Source organism: Magallana gigas, chromosome 6, assembly GCF_963853765.1.
Source record: "Magallana gigas chromosome 6, xbMagGiga1.1, whole genome shotgun sequence".
NCBI lineage: Eukaryota > Metazoa > Mollusca > Bivalvia > Ostreida > Ostreidae > Magallana > Magallana gigas.
This window is the reverse complement of record NC_088858.1, coordinates 55155355-55170844: the sequence shown is the minus strand read 5'-3', so window position 1 is coordinate 55170844 and position 15490 is coordinate 55155355. Positions and strand designations below refer to the sequence as shown.

General features: G+C 33.0%; 2 protein-coding genes and 1 long non-coding RNA gene across 5 annotated transcripts in view; 1 reads left to right on the top strand and 2 right to left on the bottom strand.

Annotated features, from left to right (window-relative positions):
* Positions 1-8842, bottom strand: part of LOC105344286 (CST complex subunit CTC1) — a 49117-nt gene extending 40275 nt beyond the window's left edge. For 2 of the 3 annotated variants that reach the window (XR_010714633.1, XM_066087543.1), the window contains exons 1-7: positions 8673-8842; positions 5071-5306; positions 4689-4791; positions 3957-4044; positions 2668-2779; positions 2510-2575; positions 448-508 (exon numbers count right to left, since the gene is read on the bottom strand). Coding sequence is in view for 2 of the 3 variants with exons in the window: in XM_066087543.1 (XP_065943615.1) it covers positions 448-508; positions 2510-2575; positions 2668-2779; positions 3957-4044; positions 4689-4791; positions 5071-5306; positions 8673-8747 (741 nt within the window). In the remaining variant the exon portion in view is untranslated. The remainder of the gene's footprint in view (positions 1-447; positions 509-2509; positions 2576-2667; positions 2780-3956; positions 4045-4688; positions 4792-5070; positions 5307-8672) is intronic. The other variant, XM_066087544.1, reaches the window with a different exon arrangement.
* A 180-nt stretch (positions 8843-9022) lies between these two features.
* Positions 9023-11787, top strand: LOC105324340 (membrane protein FAM174). The gene is made up of 2 exons (XM_011423405.4): positions 9023-9434; positions 11631-11787. The coding sequence occupies exons 1-2, from the start codon at positions 9139-9141 to the stop codon at positions 11773-11775; spliced, it is 441 nt and encodes a 146-aa protein (XP_011421707.3). The 5' UTR covers positions 9023-9138; the 3' UTR covers positions 11776-11787.
* Positions 11788-12360: 573 nt separating this feature from the next.
* LOC136276210 (uncharacterized) lies at positions 12361-13893 on the bottom strand. Its single transcript, XR_010714634.1, has 2 exons — positions 13786-13893; positions 12361-13735 (listed from the first exon to the last, which is right to left on the bottom strand). It is a non-coding gene; the product is annotated as an uncharacterized lncRNA (long non-coding RNA).
* Positions 13894-15490: the final 1597 nt, after the last annotated feature.

Here is a 15490-nt window from a genome sequence, read left to right as displayed (position 1 = left end):
AGAGAAGACTGAGTTATTCTTTGCAAATCTGACAACATTTTTTTTAAAATGCTCGGCAGCATTTTTATTTGAAAGGTTTGACCTTTTAAAAGAACTAATGGCTGATTCTTTTGCATTATTATCTAACAGGTTGGAGGATATGCATCTTAAATAGTTATATCTCATCCTTATTCTTATAGCTTTATTTTGTAACTTGATGTTAAAAATCAAACAAGTATAAAAAATAAATGTTTAGAGTAAACTAACTTTATTTGCTGTATGGGTGTTACATAAAAAAAAACAAGTGTGTATAAAGTTCAATCGGGAAAAATGGTTGTCTCAATCCAGCTTATCTCTGGTAAATCACAAAATAAAATTGTTGTGAATAAAGTATGGTTTGTAGTAGTAGTCATTGCATAATGAAACTAAATAAATTGCTATAATGTATGTATAAAATAGTGTATTTACCTTTACAATTATGAAAATACTGTTTTCTAACTCAATTAAAAGTATCAGATCCTCTTTAATTCTGTAATTAAAAAATAAAAATAAAATCACATTTGATGTCACAGTGAAAAACTCGCCCACAAATAATGAACTCTTTGCATGCTAAGCTTACCATGACTTTAACTCTTTACTCGAAACCAGAAGGTGCATAAATTAATGGCATAACTAAAATCAAAACAATCTTACTCTTTGAGTAATTAGCACAATCATGTATCAGCACAATCATGTATTAACACAATCATGTATCAGCACAATCATGTACTAGCAAAATCATGTATTATCACAATCATGTATCAGCACAATCATGTATTATCAAAATCATGTATTAGCACAATCATGTATTATCAAAATCATGTATTAACACAATCATGTATCAGCACAATCATGTACTAGCAAAATCATGTATTATCACAATCATGTATCAGCACAATCATGTATTAACACAATCATGTATCAGCACAATCATGTACTAGCAAAATCATGTATTATCACAATCATGTATCAGCACAATCATGTATTATCAAAATCATGTATTAGCACAATCATGTATTATCAAAATCATGTATTAGCACAAGCATGTATCAGCACAAGCATGTATTATCACAATCATGTATCAGCACAAGCATGTATTAGCACAATCATGTATTAGCACCATCTTGTATTAGCACAATCATGTATCAGCACAATCATGTACTAGCACAATCATATACTAGCTCAATCATGTATTAGCACAATCATGTACTAGCACAATCGTATACTAGCTCAATAATGTATCAGCACAATCATGTATTAGCACAATCATGTATTAGCACAATCATGCAATGAATCATTTGATGATAAAATGTGTAAAATCTGCTTACATTATAGTAACAAGAAATGTTCATTTTTACTTGATGAATAAATAATTGTTGGCAAAGTTACATAACTTATAATACCTACCATATTTATCATTCTATTGATGGCATACCTAACTTATGATAAATACTATATTTAGTATTCTATTGATGACATACATAACTTATAATACCTACCATATTTATCATTCTATTGATGACATACCCAACTTATAATACATTTCATATTTATTACTCTTTTGATGACATACCTTCCTTATAATAAATGTCATATTTATTACTCTTTTGTAGCTGCAGGACTGTAGCTCCCGGTCTGATTAATCTCATTTACGATCATACTCTGTACAAATATTTAATCCCAAAAAATTCCTCGGACATTTTACTACAGATACATATGTATTTGTCACTTCACTTGCCTCTGATATTCTTTTAAACACCATCCCCAGCCCTGTCAATTAAAGTGGTGCAAGTTTGTTTACATTTAAAAATGGCGGCTCTCGATCTTGACGTAAATTAACATACTTCATTTTCCGAGGTCGGTAATCATGTTTAAGAGAAAGTCTGAGGCAAGTAAAGTGATGATATCAGTAGTAAATTTGCTGAAGAATTTAATGGTTCTAATTATTTTTACAGAATTTGTGTGAAAATAAGGTTAATAAGTCCAAACTTAGCGCAATTTTTTGTGCGCCCTAAATTGCAGTTTTTTACTATGGGAGGCACTGTAGCTCCCAGGTCGTTCATCCGAATTTTTTCAGACCGGGAGCTACAGTCCTGCAGCTAACTCTTTTGATGACATACCTAACCTATAATAAATGTCATATTTATTATTCTATTGATGACATATCTAACCTATAATAAATGTCATATTTATTACTCTTTTGATGACATACATAACTTATAATAAATGTCATATTTATTATTCTATTGATGACATATCTAACTTATAAGAAATGTCATATTTCTTATTCTATTGATGACTTACCTGATTTATAAGACATACATTATTTATTATTCTATTGATGACATACCTAACTTATAATGAAAATCATATTTATTATTCTATTGATGACATACCTAACTTATAATATATAACATGTTTACTATTCTATTAATGAAAAACCGGGACCATGAAAACAAATGTAACAACAAACAACAACAACAACCCTTACTTGATAACTTCACCGATGCATCTGATCTCTCCAATCACATTTATTCTGTTGGTATGAAGTGTATCCCTAAAATTGTAGGTCAATTAACAATGTTACGGCTATACACAATGTGAGTATATCTAATCTCATTAATGCGTAATAATAGTGCGATACTTTACTTATTTCTCAGTAAGGTTGAGACATCTACAGTTGACAGAACTCGGATATCTCGCTTCATGTTCTGATCATTCTCCTCTTTAGAGAATCTCGAAACTTCAATATAATTCAAACCTGCAAGAAAACTCTTTATAAACACAAACTTTACATGAAGATTGAATAATATACATAGACTTTGGAAATTCTAATGTTTATATTGGGTACTATCAACAAGTTTATATATAACATATTATTCCTCCCAATATTTGAGACTAAAAAATATATAAATTGACTTGCTTTTAAAAAAATTGGCCAGTTCTTGGTCCACAATTTTCATATCAGTCATTACCAGTCTGTTTCATCAGATATCAGTCATTACTACACTGATACATCAGATATCAGTCATTACTACACTGATACATCAGATATCAGTCATTACAAACCTGTTCCATCAGATATCAGTAATTACTAGCCTGTTTCATCAGATATCAGTCATTACTAGCATGTTTCATAAGATATCAGTCATTACTAATCTGTTCCATTAGATATTAGTCATTACTAACCTGATCCATCAGATATCAGTCATTACTACACTGATACATCAGATATCTGTCATTACTAATCGGTTCCATCAGATATCAGGCATTACTAACCTGTTTCATCAGATATCAGTCATAACTAACCTGTTTCATCAGATATCAGTCATTACTTAACTGTTTCACCAGACATCAGTCATTACTAACCTGTTCCATCAGATATCAGTCATTACTAATCTGTTCCATCAGATATCAGTCATTACTAACCTGATCCATCAGATATCAGTCATTACTACACTGATACATCAGATATCTGTCATTACTAATCGGTTCCATCAGATATCAGGCATTACTAACCTGTTTCATCAGATATCAGTCATAACTAACCTGTTTCATCAGATATCAGTCATTACTTAACTGTTTCACCAGACATCAGTCATTACTAACCTGTTCCATCAGATATCAGTCATTACTAATCTGTTCCATCAGATATTAGTCATTACTAACCTGATCCATCAGATATCAGTCATTACTACACTGATACATCAGATATCTGTCATTACTAATCGGTTCCATCAGATATCAGTCATTACTAACCTGATACATCAGATATCAGTCATAACTAACCTGTTTCATCAGATATCAGTCATTACTTAACTGTTTCACCAGACATCAGTCATTACTAACCTGTTCCATCAGATATCAGTCATTACTGAACTGTTTCATTAGATATTAGTTATTACTAAACTATTTCATCCAAATCAGTCATTACTAACCTGTTTCATTTGAGACCAGTCTCCATGATGTCAGAATACACCAGGAATCCTTGGTACAAATCAGGTTATGTCTGATGGATTCAGTCACCTGTAATAGAAAGTTATGTCTGATAGATTCAGTCACCTGTAATAGAAAGTTATGTCTGATAGATTCAGTCACCTGTAATAGAAAGTTATGTCTGATAGATTCAATCACCTGTAAAAGAAAGTATAACCTACTGACATAATGAAGAGATTCAATTTGGAAAACATGGTCATCATTCTAAACTTTACAATCATTAAATGATTTTAACAAAACAGACCTCCTTACCAAGTTGTGGCAACAGAGGAGTCTGTATTACAATTCAGAGCTTATCCTGTATATACTGTAAACCCACTTTGATTACTGATGACTTTATTTCACAATTAACTGGAGATTAACTGGTTCGCAGTGACTATTATCATGATCAAGATGTATATTATCTGGAGACTATTATACAAGATGCAGATGATGATTGGTTTGCAGTGAGAAATATTTGCATTGACAAGGCTCTCGTGAATGTGACCATTTCTTGAACCTAAATAAAAGTTGGTTTACAGTTATATTTTCAAATGTTTAAACTAAGCGACAAAGATAACCAGCTATATCCATAAAATAAGTTTATGTTTCCATCAGTCTTTATTCATTCAAGTAGTGGACTCCTCTCCACAATGACCATACTATACAAGACCTTTCAGTGGTTTGAGGAATACCTTGCAGTCAATGGCTCCTGTGTTGTCCTGTAGTTGAACGCCTGATACCTGGTCATCATGTCTCAGAGTCTGACATACAAACTGCCCATACAAAACTCTCCTGCTTGAATGGGGACAAATTAGAAAATGACACATTTTATCATTTCATTTAATCTTACAATATTAGGAATGGATAAATACAAATACTTCAATATGCAAAATTTCTACACATTAAAATTATAAAGGAACTTGATACATCATAATGCAACTAAATGTATTGTCTCTAAGTACCTCTATTTTTTATAACTTGTGCCCAATTGATCCCTTTGTACAATGGAATAAAATCAAAACATATCTGAATCTCATTAGTGTTGCCCCTCTGGTTAATAAATATTTCAATTACCTGTGAGATTGCCTGGAATTCTGAGTGTGGGCCTCTGGACTTTCCTTGGACTGAATGTTCACACAGAAGCCATCCTTGCAGTCCAACAATTCCCCGACACTGACCAGCTTGTACTCTACAAACTGCCTCCGCACTAGTCGCCTCAGCCCCAACAAAAATCTGTGAAACTCATCGTCAGAGCAGTGGCCTCTAATGATTGGGAATGTGTCAATGAGTGATACCAACCACTGCTTCTCCTATAAAATATAATACATGTATGTATAAAATATATTATATGTACTTCGTGCAAAAATAAAAAAAATGGGCTTAATGGCAATATAATTCCTATCATGTGATTTTAGTGAATATATATTATCATATCAGTAACTTGATCCAAAGTGAAACATCTCATTTGATCTGTTGATCCACATTTGGCAACTTGCTCAGTATCTGACTCTGTGGATCAAGCCACACAATTTTTTCTTAAGTTAAAATCAAATGATGTTACAACTGGGTAATATTTTCCAAAGCATTGCTATCATGGTAGTGTCACATATAAGGCATTCTTTTTTTTTATTAGATTGCTATCATGGTAGTGTCACACATAAGGTATTCTTTTTTTTTTAGGCCAGGGTGTTAATCCATTAGCTCCAATAAACAGTACGCCTCAGAACCAGGGTCCCTATCTAACACCCGTCCCACCCTGGGACCCGAGTAATTATTCTCTGGCAGATGAGAGATTGTTATCAGAACCTAGACAGGCGCTGGAACATCACAGAAGACTTATTCTTGCAGGGCTAATTGACCCTTTTTGGTGCAGGATCCTGTACCCTTTCAATTGGGTATTTTTTGTCGAAAAATTGCTCTTTTGGGAAAAATACAGTAAAACATGCTTATAACTAAGTGACAAGGACGGGCAATTTTACTTCGTTATAAATATAATTTGTTACGAGGATTGAAAATCACTTCGCTGTAAGGGTCAATGCATTATAAGCGTGTTTGCTATAACCGTGTTTTACTGTGTATAAATATGGCTAGATGCAAGTTAGCAAAAAACAACAATTCTTATCTATACAGTTTTCTTGGTTTTCATTTGCATATTACACATGTATAATCATTGAATTAATGTTTTCATCATAATAAAACACACTTAATTAACAGAACACTCAAATATTTAATTGACAGATATATCAAGTATGTCTCACTCAGCATTCTAGTATCTTTTATAACACAATACAACACAGATTTTTCAATTAGTTTTGGGAAAAAACTATCAATTTTCAAATGGAAAATGAGTCCTTTTACAGGACCCACATGCAAGGGATATTATGCCTTGTCTTGTGACTATTGCCCATAGCAAGTTTGTTGGATTTGTAAGCTAAAAAATCCTTTTCAAATATTTAATACAATCTCAGGCAATATATAATATTGTTATATTCAGTAGTATATTCTTACTATATAACTCTATATAGATGAATAGTCAATAATTAAAATATAAGCTCATCCAAAAAATATTGACCAGCTAGGAATAATATTTAGAGAATATTTCTCTCTATGTTTCGAATTTGTTGATTTGTAAATGGTGATGTAAATACATCTTCGTGACTCAAAACAAGGTGACGTCATAATAAGCAATCAGTTAAGGCAAGTAAACAATGGACAAACAATGCAAAAATTTGCTATCATAATGGATATAAGGATTTCGGAATTTGTAAAGTAAAATCAGGTACAACATCTGTAGCTTAATTAATGTAGCATATAGGCATCGGCAGATCAATATATATATATAGTGGCCATCTGATGCCAACAATATTTTGGAAATAGACTTTGTGTGAAATTAAATTTGTGAATTCTATATCAAGCTGAGAAATCACACCGATCTATTTTCAAATTCATTCTCGTTTTTTGGTTTGTTTCTTTATATAACAAAATAAATGTTTATTGTGTTTTCAGGCAACATTGATTATATTAGTCTCCCAGGGATACACTCACAAGCTGTGTAGACTGCATGGGGTACAAGACTGACTGTCAAGTTGCCAACAATGCACTGACTGTTGAAAAGGCATTGTCTTGTAGTCAAGACAACACGTCAAAACTTTTGCTCCTTTAAGCTGGCCAGAGTGCTTAGGACTGGGTACAAGACCGCACAGATATGGCTCTGACGAAATGCATAGCCATATGCTGCAATAGGCATTTTCCCTTGGTGCCCCATGTGGTCAGGCCAACAAAATACAGTTTTCAACCCTCTATATAAAATATTATCCTTCCACTAACTGTCCTACCTTGAAAATATATCACAAATGCAAAGTTATATAATATTAGGGCTGGGACGATTCTGTACTTAGCCAATTTGGTACATATCACGATACATGAGATGCAATACAATACATATCACGATACATTGCAACTACATGAAAACATGAATAAGGGTTAAAAATCAATTCAATCTGCCAATGTATTACCGCATGTCCAAAGTTATTTTGATATATTTAAAATGAGCGATGCACCATTTACAAATTACTTAAGTCTCATATACACTACTTTTTCATAAACAAGTAATCCAAAAGTTGTCCACACTCCAGATTTAGCTTCTTAAGAGTTTTGACAACTTTACGAGGTCTTCTGCCATCTTTGTTCTTTCAAATTAGGCGCGCAGACTAAAAATAGCTGATATATGAAGCTCGGATATTTTTGAAAAATAAAAAAAAAGTTCGCTTAGGTATCGTTGTATTAATGGTAAATGTATCAATCCAAATATCGTCAAAATAAATACCGTGATGCACGGGTGCATCGTCCCATCTCTATATAATATGTCTACATACAATTGTATATAGAATACAAATACATATGTGGGGCTGTATATAATATGTTTGTATCAATAATAACACATTGTTTTGAGGGATTGTGGACTTGCAAATAAATGTATATATACCCTTGCATATGTGTATGACAACTTGATGTGTGTTATATCAAATGTACCTCCCATTGTAACTTACTATGCTTACTTATCAGTACAATATTTATATATCTCATCCATTACTTGTTATAATCATGTTGTTTTATTGTTATAATGCATATGCCCCACGAGGGCCCTTGATTGTTGAATAAACATATTAAATATTGCCCTCCGTTCTGCGTCGGACAATATTTCGTCCCTCGGGGGCTAATATAATCAATGTTGCCCTCAACCCAGGTCAATTTTTGTATAATATATCTTCCTTTTATATAGTTATTGCGACTAAAATGGTGAATTTCACAAACATGACAATCGAGTATATTTGTCATTCACCAAGGTTTATGGTATTAAACAACAGAATACACTTTTTAGAAAATCCTCATTACTGATCTACTGTGTTGTTATTTATTTCTCAGGTGTGTGTTCAGACCAACGATGTGAAAACTCAGAAAAGCAACATATGCATGTTTGAAACGTTAGCCAGAAGCTTTACCCAGAGACATAAACAGTGATAAATAACATAAATTAAATAATGTTATATATGTCTCTGCTAAGAAAGAATAATCTTTCCGTGACCAGGCTACGCTCAGGTCGCAGCAAGTTAAACCGGGTCCGTAGGACATCTGTCATTTTAACGATAGAATACTCTATCTAGTATTTGCTTTACCTGATCATTTCGGTCATCGATCTGGAAGAGTTCTTCTCCTATGTCATATCTACCTGTTTGCAGGTTATTATTCATGATTAACCCACATCGCCTGCTTATACCCGCCTTATGTTTTGGAGCTGTTCATTTTTTGACAGCTAATTTCAATTTTTGCGCCAAAAGTCTTTTGTTAAGGTGTACATTGTTATGTCGGATGTTTACAAACCATACATGATTTTAGTTCTAATTGTTAAAAATGCTATGCATAAGTACCGATTTATTCAGAATTTACTTTGATGGCATTCTTCAGTTTTCATTCTGCAAAAATAATCAGGTATTACCTCAACACGAGACATACAGCGTACGCCTCACAAAATCCTATGCTTCCACTTCCGTAAAATCTTGTGATGTGTCCACGATTTGTTGTTCTTATCCATGATGATGATGACTAAATGACAGTCATATGACGCTCTAAATATCTGTCAAAATGGTTTCGGGATGCGTTTATTTATTTTCGTTCTTAGTTTTCTGTTCAGTATTCTCCACTCTGCCATGTGTTGATGCTGGCGATGATGGCAGTACGACGTCGGTGACGCCAGACACAACGTTGACCGTTAACACGACGGCAGTGGCGCCGCTTACGAGCACCAGCAATGACACGGTGAAGGAGAAGACAATAATGGAAACCATAAAAGATAACAAGGATATGTTGATGAGGGCGTTCTACGTCCTGATAGGAGTCACTGCTATCGTTGTGATTTACTTCGGCGTCAGAGCCTGGAGGTAAATGGTCTATTCATGCTGCTATTTATTCCATCATGCTGCTATTTATTCATTCATGCTGCTATTTATTCCATCATGCTGCTATTTAATCAATCATGCTGCTATTTATTCATTCATGCTGCTAATTATTCATTCATGCTGCTATTTATTCATTCATGCTGCTAATTATTCATTCATGCTGCTAATTATTCATTCATGCTGCTACTTATTCATTCATGCTGCTATTTAATCAATCATGCTGCTATTTATTCAGTCATGCTGCTATTTATTCATTCATGCTGCTATTTATTCATTCATGCTGCTATTTAATCATTCATGCTGCTATTTATTCATTCATGCTGCTATTTATTCATTCATGCTGCTATTTAATCATTCTTGCTGCTATTTAATCATTCATGCTGCTATTTATTCATTCATGCTGTTATTTATTCCATCATGCTGCTATTTATTCATTCATGCTGCCATTTATTCCATCATGCTGCTATTTATTCATTCATGCTGCTATTTAATCATTCTGTTGCCATTTATTCATTCATGCTGCTATTTATTCATTCATGCTGCTATTTATTCATTCATGCTGCTATTTAATCATTCATGCTGCTATTTATTCATTCATGCTGTTATTTAATCATTCATGCTGCTATTTATTCCATCATGCTGCTTTTTATTCATTCATGCTGCTATTTAATCATTCTGCTGCCATTTATTCATTCATGCTGCTTTTTATTCATTCATGCTGCTATTTATTCATTCATGCTGCTATTTGTTTATAAATTCATGCTGCTATCTATTCATATATGTTATTATTTTGTCTTTTCATGCCTATTTAGTCTATTCGTGGTCCTATTCACAATGTTTCCATTTAACCTTTCATCTCAATGTTACATTTAGTTCAATTCATTTTCATGGTCGCAACTTGCAAACCACTTCCAATGTAAATCATACACTGCTCAGTACCGATCAGACCCAACCTAACAGAAAGTAAACCCCAACTAAACCCGGGGTTTACTTTTTGGGTTTACTCTGGGTTTACTAGAGTGGACCCAGAGAGTAAAGCACAATCAGAAGTATACCCCTGAAAGCAGATGCTACATGTGTTTTTGAAATATACAAGGGGCAGGAATTACAAGCAGTAAGATTGTACATGTAAGATAAAAGACAGGTCTGCTTCACACTTCAGTGCTTACAGTTGACCCAGAAAGCAAACCCAAAGTAAACCCTGAGTGGACCCAAAGTAAACCCGGACTGGCAAGTGGACCCAAACTAAACCCCGAGTGAACGCAAATTTTCAAAAAGCAGACCCAGAGTTGTCCTCAGGTACACCCCGAAAGTAAACCCGGGGTTTAGTTGGGGTCTGCTCTGGTGTTAGGTTGGGTCTGATCAGACTGTCTGATCCTCTTACGTCTCACCAAAGGCCTCTGAATTTCTATCAATAAGCCATAAATGTGCAGTTAAAAATTGTGTATATATATATACTACTTGCAATACAGTAATACACGCTTATAACGAAATGCCAGGGACAGACGATTTTGCTTCGTTATAAGCATAATTTGTTGTATCCGTCAAGTAATTGAAGTTTACAACATGTAATAGAATTACTGGGAATGAAAATCACTTTGCTGTAAGCGTCAATTCATTATAAGTGTGTTCGCTATAAACATGTTTTACTGTACATTTAACAGCCTATCAATAAAAATTCAGTGCATGTCAACAGGTCGGGGCCACCTATCCTCTGCTTGGGTTTAAATGTGACATACTCTTAGACATATGAATTCATGTGTTCAGCAGTATAATAATGTATTCAAGCAGCCATGACCCGTGAGTAGGAGAGGATCATGTCATTGTGGATTTCAGATGTGTTTACAACTTTACATTCACTTCCCTGTTAGACATTTGCCTTCACTAACAGCTGTTAGATATTCAGGAAGTCTGAGTTAAGATTTAATCTCATTCTCAACAAGTTGGATATCCATGTTATTTTAAATAGTAAGTAATATATTTAGAATGACATTTGAGCTACTGAATTGAAGTGGGCAAGACAAACAGATATGTCTCCACTTTAAAAACAACAATCAACCCAAGTTGGAGCTGAATTTTAAGACATGATGTCACATTAAATGTTACAGCTGAATACGGTAACATCTCCAAAAGATAAAGTCGTGTAAATTTTTGAGACATTTTGATTTAATTTTTTAGGTTGAGAAGGAAACGCAACAAGACAAAGAAATACGGTTTGATATCTGGTCGTGGGGCAGATTATGAGATGGCACCATTAGATGCTGATGATGATGATGACGACGAAGATACAACTGTTTTTGAGATGAACAGAAGAAAAAAGTGAAACATGTCAAAGGTGAAATGATATTATTTAAGAAATATTTTCTTACTAACAGTGGTATTTATTCTTCAAAAGTTTTCTTCTCTACCCCTAGGCATCAAGTTGTCAACCCGAGTACATAGCACTGATGTATTTTATGAACCCTGGGTCTGTGGTTTTTGAGCATGGGGAGGGGTGTTTTTATATTGGTAGTTTAGTGAAATCAGACCAAGCAGCTTTAAAACGGTTGCAATCCCAACTTCTCATTCATGCATCAATGTCTCCCTTGCGATTGGTCTTAATGTCAGGTTACATTGAATAGCAGAGCCTCTTGTTAGGATACATACTCCAGAAGTAGAAATCACAGCATGTTGAAATCAAAATTGGTCATGATATTGGTTTCAAAATTTCGATTAACATTTTCTGAGAGTGGATAGTTTTGAATTTTAATAAAAAAAATAAAGTTTTACCTCATAAAATTTTACTTTGAAACATTTTAACCGATGTGTGATAATATGAACTATTCATCTTAAAAAAAACTTCTGATTTTGTAGAAAAAAGATTCAAAAGATTTGATGGAAACTGGTTACTGGAGTTTTGAATTAGAAATATGAATGGTTGTATATGGATGATACCATCTTCATTATATTTGTAAATCTGGACTTAATAGCAGTGATGGTTAAATTACCTGTGAGATAGATCAGTAGGTTATCACCAAAGTCTGCAACAGAAGATTATCCTCACAGATTTTGAGTTCAGAACTCAGCGAATGAATGAACTTTATGTCATTGGTCTTTTCTATCAGTGTGGACACTTTCATGAACAGGAGAACAAGTATATGGATTGTGAGATTGAGAGAAGAATCTCTGTTTATTTATCTTTCTATTTAATCACATTGTTAAGGACTTAGATGTTAAAAACTAGACTTGTAGTAATTACCGGTACTCTATGAAACAAATTGTTTATTGAACTACGGTAGATACTGGACGTGGTAGAGTACAGTAGATTCCTCATTTTACCCAAGTACTTTATCCCATCAACCATTTTGAATCAAATCGTGAGAATATGAAATTATGTATGCCAAATTTTTATCAAAGAGACGTTTAGTTCAAATCTGTCTGAAAAATAAAAGCAAGAATTTAAAATCCACGAGATGTGGTTCTAGCAATTTTATGTGGATATTAATTCCTGGCTTTTAATTAGGAATCTACCGTATTCATTGTAGCAAACATGTATGTTTCTTTAATATTTACATACAGTAGTTGAAGTACAAGTCTGGAGTAAGTTACCTAGGTGCAATTTCGATAAACTTTATGTATTGACTATGTACACGTAATACTCTGACGTGGGTGACTTTATATTGATGGTGCTTTGTCATGTGTTAGTGATTGTTATGAAATCCATTTTTATTTTTGTACATTTTTGTGTATTTTGTTAGTACTTTCAGTTTACATATGTATTACTTTTATGTTTGTTGAAGCATACTGAGAAAGTGTGAACACTGACGTTTATCCTGAAAAGTTTGAGTACATGTGAACTAAACAAAGAATAATACTACCGGGTAATTGTTTACTTGTCTACAAGTTCTAAGATCCATCCTATAGTCCCTAATCAGATGACAAGTATTGTGTTATGGTGATGGTGCTTTAATTAATCAGTATCTGTTTAACTTTATCATTTTCTTTATACTTGTATCATTATTTTTTGGGGAGCAAAATGTAAAACAGGTATTTGCTCACAGTTTTACAATTAGTTTTTGTTTAAACAGCAATGAAATTAATTGTTCAGCACATTTTAACTTTATATATAGATTTTTTACAAACTTCCAAGCACGCAAAAGTCAAAATAGAAGTGAGTAAATTGTAATGTTAGAACTAAAATGTGTAGTAAACCAAAGTTTTTGTTAGAAAACCCATGTTAAGTACATGACAAACCTTCGTGGTGCAAGTTTTTGTTAGAAACCCATGTTAAGTACATGGCAAACCTTCGTGAGGCAAGTTTTTGTTAGAAACCCATGTTAAGTACATGACAAACCTCCGTGAGACACTGATGCCTTGAGTTCTAACTACCTTACTCTACGTGTGGTGTTGATGTCTGTGAAATCATGAATCTGTATGATATGCAAATACTGGTATTCTGGTGTATACATGTATATAGCTTTGTTCTTTGTGAGAATCTGTCTTTCAATTTGTCATTAATATTAATGTCCAAAGCGTTGCCTTGATATTTGACTTTATCAAACAATGATGAGCCAGATGAAGCACAGAATCAAGTTTTTTTTAATTAAAAGTTAGTTTCTTTGTATAATTTGCTTATTTTTGTTTGTTTTTTCCTCCAATATTCAGGCTTTAAGGTATCCGACCCATATTAGGACCCAATTATTCTAACCTTGAATATCAATCATATATTAAATACTCTTATATCAATTCAAAGCACTTCAGAGTAGAAAAAGATTAACCTAGAGAAATTTTCAAAAATATTAATTAAAATTGTTTTAAGGTCCATGGGGACAATCACATTTTTTAAATAAAAAAGTAAATACTAAGAGTATCAATAAATGCTCAGGTGGAAATATGCATTTAATTATTAGAAATAGGAAAAATATTTAAAACAAATTTTATACCATATAGTTTTTTTTTTAATTGAATTTTATAGATTAAAAGCAAAGGAAGGCAACTCTTCGATAACAGGAAAAGGTCAATTAGGACACATTCTACTCTTACATACTGATAATTTTAACATAAAAAGTATGTCCAAGTATACTGAGTATTATAAGCCTATACATATCTGTCATGCACCCCGATTCATTGAACATGGGCTATTATGGATCGGATACCTTAAGTTATAAAGCCACCTCATAAACATTTTGTAGAGGGTAGAGGTCTCCTTAATCCACTTTTTAAGTTATATTAATTTGAAATTACTTAACTTGAAAAATTCAAAATCAATATTGATTTTATGAATGAAGAAGCGAGATGTGTTGGGTAATTGAGAAATTTCTTAACATTTAAAAATTGAAGTTAAAAAATTATATACTGTACATGTATTTTAGAACAGGTATGTCATCAAAACTAGGTTTTTGAAGTCAAATATAGAATCTAAAAGTTTATTGATTTTAAACTTTATATCTTCATTAATTTGTGGATAAAATGAGTTCTAGAAATAAATGTAACAATAAAATTATAGGTTTTTTAGGTTTTTTCTGCTGTTGCAACAATAAACATGCTTAGTAGTACCCCCCCTCCCCCCCAACGGATTAATATTCGATCCGCGCCTGACCTAGTAAAAGCATCAATAGTGAAACAGACTATACTATTCTATGCAGAATGTTTCTTGAAAATGGCTTGATATATACTAGTTTTTTTATACAAAACAGAAACCCATTCTTTTTTAAAAATCACGGTATTGCACACCAAAAGCATTAAACATGGCTATGATTTTATAAAGCAACCCAATGTTTATATTTTCAACCACGTGTAGAGTGGTTAAACACGAATGATAACTGTTTTGAATATTATCGTTTAGTTTAAATAACCACTAGACGATAAAGACATATACAATGTATCTTGAAAGAATTTAATGTTCTAACATAAATCAAAGTAGGTTATGATATGAAAAACGATCAGTACTCACATAATTTGAGTATATTATCCGAACACTTACACTTCCGCTCCAAATTTCACAGGAACTGAACAATTCTCGTGAACTTTCATTCAAGCAACTCTAGATTTATAAATTA